The 9728-nt window shown below is 35.4% G+C and overlaps 1 protein-coding gene across 1 annotated transcript; it reads left to right on the top strand.

The window, feature by feature from the left end:
* The first annotated feature begins 3512 nt into the window (after positions 1-3512).
* Gp210 (nucleoporin 210) lies at positions 3513-9374 on the top strand. Its single transcript, XM_072537942.1, has one exon. It carries the CDS (start codon positions 3561-3563, stop codon positions 9315-9317), a length of 5757 nt encoding a protein of 1918 aa, XP_072394043.1. The 5' UTR covers positions 3513-3560; the 3' UTR covers positions 9318-9374.
* The last annotated feature ends 354 nt before the right edge of the window (positions 9375-9728 follow it).

Raw genomic sequence — 9728 nt, 5'->3', positions numbered from 1 at the left:
GGAAGATTAAAATTCACCTTCAAATACCTGGTGAAAATAATATCGAAACTGAAGATATAGCAATCAGCCGCGGCCGTTTCCATGGGGAACTCTTTGAGTCCACTTTGGTTCTGTCAAGCAAGGAACCCACTATTTCAGCTACTGAACTCCACTAACTCAGGTTTTGGTATCAAAAATAGCAATGCTGTTGTGGCAAAGCTTAATCATCTGTTGTATATAGATGATTTGAAATGATTGGCTTTCATTCGAAACCACCTAGATCAAATGCTAAAAACTATAGAAACCTTCCCAAATGATGATTAGTATGCAATTTGGACTAGATAAGTGCCGTATACTAAATATAGTCAGAGGAAAGGTTCGGCCCGGAAGTTTTGCTTATCAAAATGACCAAAACATCCAGGCAATGGATGAAAATGATATGTACAAATATCTCGGAGTACAGCAAGCGCGAAAAATTGACCATAAACTAATGAAACCCGAACTTTTAAGTTTGTGTGAAGAGTAAGACAGCTAAATTGGTCATATCTTGTTTTAGGCCTTAAATACGTACGCCTGTTCCGCGCTTAGCTACCCATTTGGTATTATTAATTAGTCAAAAACGGATATAGAAAGTCTTCAGCGAAAAGTAAGAACACTTCTCACAAAGGTGCAGAAACACCATCCACGCAGTACAGTAGAGAGAACAACATTACCGAGATGTAAAGGGGGAAGAGGATTTATGGACTTAGGTGAGCAACTGAATAAACATATTGCTAATTTAAGAACTTATTTTCAGGTGCAGGCTGAGACATCTACTTTACATCGAGCAATTTGCGCAGTAGACGATAAAACGTTGCTTAAACTGAGGGAAGAAGAAATGCGCATAAACCACCTGACTAAGTAAGAAAAAATGCGCACCTGGATGAGAAAATCTCAGCATGGGCGATATCTCAATGAGCTCAGCCAAGAATATATCAACAGTACAGCATCGAACTATTGGTGGACATCAGGAAAGATGTTTCCCGAGACTGAGGGTTTCCTATTTGTCATTCGCGATCAGGTTATTCCAACTAAAAATTCTTCTTCTTAGGGTGCCTGTCCGTTGGCGATCATTCTGGCTATGATTTGTTGGTTGCTATACGAAATAGCTGTGTTGAGGTATTTCTATACCATGCTCTCAGGTTAGCAAGCCAGGATATTCTTCTTTGTCCTGGGGCCTGTTTTTTCTTCTTCGTCTTAGCATGCCATACACCAAAGTGCGTAGGCGACTATCTCATTACTAGAATTCTGTTCTTGGCGGCGTGACACAGCTCGCCTGTATTGTGTATTCCTGTCCATTCTTTAATATTCCTTAACCAGGATAATTGTTTGCGGCCGGCTCCTCTCCTACCTTCGATCTTCCCTTGTAGGATTAACTGTGGTATTTCATATTTTGCTCCTCTCAATATGTGCCCAAGGTAACCAATCTTGCGTTTTTTAATTAATTCAAAGAGTTCTCTTTCCACGCCGGCTCTCTTAAGGACGTCATCGTTTCGAACTCTATCCACCCAAGGTATGCGCATCATTCTTCTCAATGACCACATTTCAAATGCTTCAAGTGTGTTGATAGATGTTTTTTTCAAAGTCCACGTTTCCATGCCATAAAGCAAGATGGACCAAAAACTAACTAAAATAATTAATAATAACTAATAATAACTATTCTACTAAAAACTAACTAAAAATTACCTGAAATATATTGTTTAAGATCCTTAAGTTCAAAATGACAAACCACCTAACATCTTACCTGGGGTGTCAGGCGTTTGTCGGTAGTAATTATAAAGGACGCCATGATTCAGTAGGAAAGATTATCCACCAAGAACTAGCTGATAGACTGCGACTTCTCCAAACCGACCATTTTTTACTATCAATACGTCTCTGACAGAATACTTGAAATTGACAACTACAAACTATACTGGAACTGTGTTCACAGACCAACCAGTGGCACATAATAGACCGAATCTCATGCTAATAAATAAATTTTCTAGGCAAACAACACATGATGTGGAGAAGTATAGAGATCTAAAAATACAAATCTAGAGACAATGGAGAATGGAAAGTATCCAGACAGTACCCATTATTCTATCATCTTCTTCTTCTTCTTCATGTGCCATCTCCTATAAGAAGGTTGGCAACCATCATGGCAATTCGCATTTTCGATACCGCTTCTCTAAACAGGTCAGTAGAAGTACAGTTAAACCAAGCCTATCCTATTCTATCTACTACTGGTGTTATTCGCAAAAAACGTCGTAGCGAACATAAAACAGCTGGGTCTAAATAATCATCTTTATAAGGTCATGCAGAAAGCTGTACTCCTCGCGACGTCCAGATGTGTACGAAAATTTTTGGGATACACTCCAAGTTACCTAGTGCTCGATAACACGGAAAGAGTCCCACCAGAGCTCAATTATTTTGATACCGTAGCTATCTAGGATGAGTGAATTTTTCCCTTGGAGGATGTGTGAGTCGTATGGCTAAATCTGGAAATTATTATTATTATTTTATATGGATGATTTGAAATTAATGGCTTCTACTTCAAATGCTATGGCCATATTATGTATCCCTTTCAAAAAAAAATGCAAACACGATCTGCATATTAATGCCTTCCAGCAATAATTTCTTTAGCTATATCCATACCTAGTCATTTTGGAAGCCTTAATTTGCTACAAAAGGAGTAGCCAAGAGAAATGTGACTTGTAAAATCATAGGCTTATTGAATGCCTTATTAGGCGTAAACCAAATATATCCTACAAATCCAATATTTTGGGCAATAAAAATAAGTTAAATATAATTCAATCGTCTCGAAAAAAAGTAGCATTTCTCTGAATACCTTCGCATCTACGAATAGTTGGAAATGAGAAAGTAGACAACCTTGCAAACACAAGTCGATTAGACTCAAAATATACATTAAAATTTAGAAAGTATCCGTACATCGACCTTAAAAATTTAATTAAAGCTCAATGTATAAATATATGGCAAAATTACTGAAAAAATGCAAGAACCAAACTAAATGAAAGCTCTCCTCATGTGAACATCATTTTAAATAATCGATTAAATAGAAGAAACCAAGTAATAATTAATCGACTAAGAATTGGACTAACCCATAAATTCTTAATCAAAATAGAATCTTCGCCAACCTGCAAAAACTGTACTCTCCCGCTGATGTTGGCACATTCTGGTTGAATGCCGGTATTACGAAGAAAAACGAAGAAGATATGGAATCTCAGATGACATTAAAACTACCTTGTCTACAAACACAAAACATGTACGAGTATTAGATTATTTAAAAATTTGTGTTAATTTACATGTATTTAATGTAACAAAATCGAATCCTTGCGTAGTTTAATCCTTTAGTTATACGAATAACCCTGCGTGGTAGATGTGGATTGTATGTTTTAAAATAAAAAAGGTACTTTTTTATTGGTTGTAAAACCAAATCTTCTTTTCAATTTTTCTCAGTAGTTTGATTACTGCTAGAATTCAAATATGTCATTCAACTTTGATTATGAACGGTCAAATAATAAATAAATTAATTTGACAAAGTTATGGCTAACCAAATTAAAATTGTACATTTTATTGTCAAATTGATTCTAATAAGTACAACGATAAACTCTTTTAAATTAAACGTACCGCGAGTTTTACTACCAATATTCAATGAGTTCGCTATAAATTTTACTATAGAAGCTACAGAAGGAGCCTGTTACAAATGGGGTACAACAAGAAACGATATTATACAAGTCCTTCCTATAGACGAACAACCTGAAACAAAATGTTCAAGTAAAGTTCAAATTAGTGCCGTTACTAAAGAGAAAATAAGAAATATGGCAATTGTGTTAGCCGAAGATGTGAGTACAGGGCAAACGCTCAGATGCGATGTAATTGTAGACGCCATACACGAGTTGCGCATTAAAACAACGACAAAAGAACTATTTATGGAGGAAGCACCTGAAGATTTTGAAGTTAAAGCTTACGATGATCAAGGTAACGAATTTTCGTCTCTTGAAGGAATTGAGTTTGAATGGAGTATACTTTCCTTGGCAGAAAACAAAGAACCGATTTTGCAATATATACCTTTCGAAAATTCTCCATACAAAGCTCCCGCTGCTATAGAATCTTTAGAGAAGATGTTTAAAAAGGGTCATATGGTATTATTAGAAGGAGTAAAAAGTGGAACAGTGAAAGTTTCTGTTCGTTTACCACTTGAGGAATATGAACATCTACCAGCGTGTGAGGTACAACTCATGGTAGTGGCTAATATAATAATAGTCCCATCAGATGTTTATATTATGGTTGGCGACACTATAACTTTTCAATTTTTTTATTTAAAAAATGGTAGAATGGAAGAAATAGATTTATATATATCTCAATACCATCTTAAGGTAGAAAATGAAGCGGTAGCAACTTGTACAGATAAACTTGGGTCCGTTACTGGTGTAAAAGTAGGAGATACCAAGATTCGACTGCAAGACGTCAACTTAAGTGAAGATAATCATTTGTCTAAATTGCCAGAAGCAAATCTGCATGTAGTAAAACCAGATTATATGTTATTAAATATTTTACCTCACAAAAATTGGGCTATTCTAGTTGCAGATCACTACGAAATTTCAGCTGAACTGTATACAGCAGATGATCACAAAATCTATATTGGAGAAGCCGTTCTAATTCAGATAAATCTCTCCCTAGATTTTGCTGTAATTGAAAGATCTTCTAATGGTAGCTGGATTTTAGGTTATGGTATGAAACCAACAATAGCCCCAGTACAAGCATCGCTGGAGTCTATAGTCAATGATAAAATAGGAGTTATTTCATTTGACAAATCCATTACCGCTAAAAGTGATCTAATGATATATCCCCGAATATCTATCAATCCATCAGAGGTTATGCTACCATGGGATTCAGTTATACGACCTACCTACGAGGTAACATTAACTGCCACCGGAGGTGATGGAAGATTTATGTGGACAAGTACTAATAATTCCATTGGTATGGTTAGTCAATCTGGTGTAGTAAGAACTCTATCAAATGGTGTTTTTGAAGTAGCTGCTATTATGTTACGCAATCACTACAATAGGGCCAACACAAAAATTTTTATCTTACCTCCATCTCGTCTTGAAATTATAGAATTTTTAATGGAGACTGAAATTGGTTCTTCGATTCACTTATATATAGCACTTTATGCTGAGCAAGAAAAGAATGGCCAGCTTATAAATGTACCTTTTACACAGTGTCAAGATTTACCATTTCAAGTTAAACTCTCTGATTCAAAATTTCAAATTAACAAAACAGATTCACTATCAACAGTAGGAGTTTCCTGTGGTAACATAGTATTAGATGCTTTGGAAATAGGTACAAGTAAGGTAACAGTAACATATTTTCATAACGGCAGAGCACTAGAAGATTCCGTAAGTGTAACTGCATTTAAAGCTCTAACCATTATGGAACCAAAAGCTGATATTGTCTTAGCTGTAGGTACAAGTACAAATATTATTTACATGGGAGGTCCTCGACCTAGTTTAAAACACTCGAATGGATTTCAACCTCTTGTGGTTAGTGATGATGAAACTATCGCAACTGTTGAAGATATTACAATGTCGCACACAATCGGAGTAGAATATACTGTTGTAAGAGTAGTATGTCTAAAAATTGGGGAAACAAATGCTAAAATGCAGATACAAAACAATCATGTAACTTCAAATTCACAGCTTCAGACACATGTTGTACAAACAAGAATTTCTTGTGCTAACCCAAGAGAAATTATTCTGCAACCTGAAATAAAAGTAGCTGACACAAACATTTGTCCCTTGGATTTAGAATCAAGCTACGTCATTGTACATAGCAACACAACTATCACTATTGATGTTTCAGTTTACGACGAGTCAGGCCTTAAGTTTTTAAATATAACCAGTTTGTCTCTTGTTTGGAACATCTACCCTCCAGGAAACGCCAAAATTAAACAACCAGATGGACTTTTTGAAAATAATTTAGAATTTAGTGGTGTTCCAATCGCATTTAGAATGTATCAAATCCTTGAGACAACAGTGGAGAAAGGCACCATGACTGTTAACGTTTCCATCTCAGGTTACAACAAATCAATGTTAAAGTCTAATGCTATTCAAGTAGAGTATCCTCCATATATAACCTTAGACGATAAAAATTTCCCAATATATTCTCTGCGACTCTACTTGGTACAAGATGCTGTCATTTCACCAAATTATATAAAGATTTTTAACCATCCTGGAAACAAAGTGACTGTTTCTGTTGATCAAGGCTCCGGTTTCTTCGAACTGGCTATGAATACTAATGATATAGTTACTGCTCATTATTCTGAAACTGATAGAACTATAGAAGTTTCACCTATTAAATCAGGTGAAGTAACAGTCCAGGTCATAGATTTATGTTTGGTGTCCAGGCCGACCTATTTGGTAGTAAACGTTATATCTGTAGGAATAATAAGGATTGAAATGGTCGATAAGGTAGAGATACGAAAGTGCATCAACGCAGTTGTTAGATTATATGATGAAAACGACAATCTAATGGATCTTTCAGATAATAACATAATTAACTTGAGACCTTATCTAAAAGATAACATTGCAAACATTTATTTATCAGACAAAAATCCAGACCAACCCTGGGGCTTTGGTGAAACTCATTATACGATTACAGGTGTTGAAGTAGGTGACACAAAGCTATTATTTCTAGCAAAAGGCAACGAAGATATATATAGTGCACCTGTAAATCTACAAGTTTTTGAACCTCTTAGTTTATCGCCTAAAAATGGATCAATTATTATCAACTCAAATGTACAAATTGTTTCCAAAGGAGGACCATCATCAGATGTAAAATTAGTTTTTGAAACGACCTCCAAAGCTTTAAAAGTTTCCGAGCAGGGTGTTATCACCGGAAAATTTCTTGGACCAGCTGTGGTATTTGGCAGAGCAGTAGGAGTACATCCATTTACAGGACAAAGCATTATTTATGCAGAAGATCATGTAGACATACAAGTTGTTAAATTAACTGGTGTAAAGATACTAGCTCCACTCACCAGATTTAAACTTGGGGTAATTGTACCATTTTGGGCGTGGGGCATTCCAAATATCTCACCGATGATATTAGGAGCATTCGAAGATCCACCAATTATGTTTAAATGGGATGTAGATGATAAGCTAATGTTGGACTTAAGTGGTATTTTTCATCCTATTGGAGTTTTCAAGAAAAAACTACATAGGATAGCAATCAAAGTCCAAGGAATTCAAGTAGGAAAAACAAAATTGTTTGTTCATGCTAACGTTCCTGGTATCACTTGTAATGTTAAAAACTTGGACTCTGTGACACTGTCGGCTTGGATCGAAGTAGAAGTAATACCAGAATTTATACTGACAAAACCAAAAAGTTTTCCAGCAACTCCATTACTGATAGCTCCATTTTCTGAGCTACAATTAAACACTAATATACACGAAATATTAGACACTGAAATTTCTTATGTATTACTGGAAGATCGTTTATTATCGACACAATCTGAATTGGATTATTTCTCAAATACAAATGAAGTTTTGGTTTCCATTTCAAAAACAGGTCTTCTAAAGTCCTATGGAATCTTAGGACAAACTTGGTTAGTTGTAACAGGTATTGATAAACTGGGTCTCAAACAACGATTGTCTATAGTTGTTGAAGTTAAAGCTATTCAGTATATGAATCTTGTTGTAAATGCAAATTGGCGCATTCATTCTGATAGTCCACTTCGAACAGTACCGCTAGGAACTGAATTTGTGTTAAGAGCTACATTTCACGATGATATGGGCAATACGTTTAATGCTGGACCGAAAGATCTACACTTAAGAACCAGTCGCTGTGATTTAATTAAGATTGAAAAGAGTAATGAAGATGCTGCTGTAATTATTCAAACCAAACAAGCAGGATCCACTGTAATAAAAGGTTGGGCTGAAGGCATTCAACAAACTGCGGATTATTTAAAAGTACAGGCAGAACAATCAGTACGACCATTCTTCGACAGTCTAACTAGTGGAGATATTATCTGCTTATGGACCCCGGTAGTCAATGAATACAATATGCCTGGTACGTGGAAAAGTAATGATGATTCTTTGATGTACATCAATCCAGCTTTAGATATTGGTTTTGTCGGTAAAAAAGAAGGAGTTGTTGTTTTGACGCATTCTTTACTAAAAGGAGCCCCTATTTACATTCAGATACATGTCGTCAGCGAAATTGAGTTTTTGGAATCTCCACATACAGTCTTAACTAATGCGGAACTTGATACTGTAATAAGGGTTCCGCTAGTGCTTCAAAATGAAAAGACTGTGGGTATCAAAACCAATAATTTAATTCAAGGTTGGAGATGTAGAACAGATGTTCGAAAATTAGTAAGACCAACAGGCTTTAAATGTTTTATTGAGTTTTCTAACTCAACTCTGCCAATTAAGATAAATCAATTGTTCAACGTAACCACCAGTTGGGTTCCAGATACTGGCCAGTATGCATGCAAAATAATTAATCTTGGTGTAATTGGGCCTGATATATCTATGCTCAAAACTGACGTAATTATGTGGGCTACAACTGAAGATAGTGATAAGTCTTCTAAAAAAATTACGATAAAATTTTTACCTGGAGTATATTTGCCACATGAAATCATATTAGATGGTAGTTTAGTAGGTAAATTTTTAATAATTGGATTACCAGAAGTTTTAGACCAAATAGAGGTTCACGCAGCGGATAAAAGTATTTTGTATATTGCTTCTGCCAGTGCCATCAACTCATCAGTCTTAGAATACAAAGTAAATTTAATTGATTATCATTGGAGATTGGAAAATCTCGAAGAAGCCATGGGAATATTTGTCATTTCTCCAATAACTAAACAAGAAATAAAGGTTCTTGTAAAAGTAGCAGGCGATTTGCAGCACAACATATGCGCATCTGGAAGATCTCATATGTGGTCTTTCTTACAAACCTATAAATATGCTCTTGGTATGACCACATTGCTGATATTAATTTTCTATTTAACCTTCTACTTCTACTCTACTTATATGCAACCCATTGTTCACGTTAACGTTCCTGCTAGTTCTATGCTACCTAGCAACCTTCAAGCATCTACGCAGGTGTCCTGTAGAATACCAAGTCCCTGCGCTGCTCTTCGAGCACAATTGGAATCTCGTCAATGTGCAGCCCATCAGCTTGCAATCAACAGAAGAACACCTATAGACCAAGTTAGATTTTCACCAAGATATGGAAATAACGCCCTTACGACATCAACCTGTCATAATGCAAATTGCCCTGGCAGATGGATGTGAAAGAATGGATTAAACAATTAAAAATCTTGTTAAATTTGTTTTAATTAATAATTATATAATTTGTTATAAAAATCACATATTTAGTATCTATTGGTTTTGTAATATACAACCAACATTTTTTGTTGAATATAGCTAGTCCAGAACTTCAATGATTAAAAAATTCAGATGTTTGCTTTAATCTGTGCCTTCTATAAATTGTAAGGCAAAACAGACCATGCTAAATGATATCGGAGAGATATGGAGAATCTCAAAGTTGCCTTCCACAACTCATCTCTCCATCTTAGCAAAAGTCCTTGACGAATTGGTTTCTCGTACTCTTAAAGAGTAAACATACAGAGTTATACATACTTATTTTATCCTACCAGGAATCATTGAAGCGACTGCTTTAATTGGTTTTATATAAAAAATAAT

Source organism: Diabrotica undecimpunctata, chromosome 7, assembly GCF_040954645.1.
Source record: "Diabrotica undecimpunctata isolate CICGRU chromosome 7, icDiaUnde3, whole genome shotgun sequence".
Classification (NCBI taxonomy): Eukaryota; Metazoa; Arthropoda; class Insecta; order Coleoptera; family Chrysomelidae; genus Diabrotica; species Diabrotica undecimpunctata.
The sequence above is the reverse complement of the archived record's forward strand: the minus strand, read 5'-3'. Positions and strand labels throughout refer to the sequence as shown.

Excerpts from the sequence above, each read along its gene's own strand:
- Gp210 (XM_072537942.1), top strand. The coding sequence starts at position 3,561 with ATGGCTAACCAAATTAAAATTGTACATTTTATTGTCAAATTGATTCTA.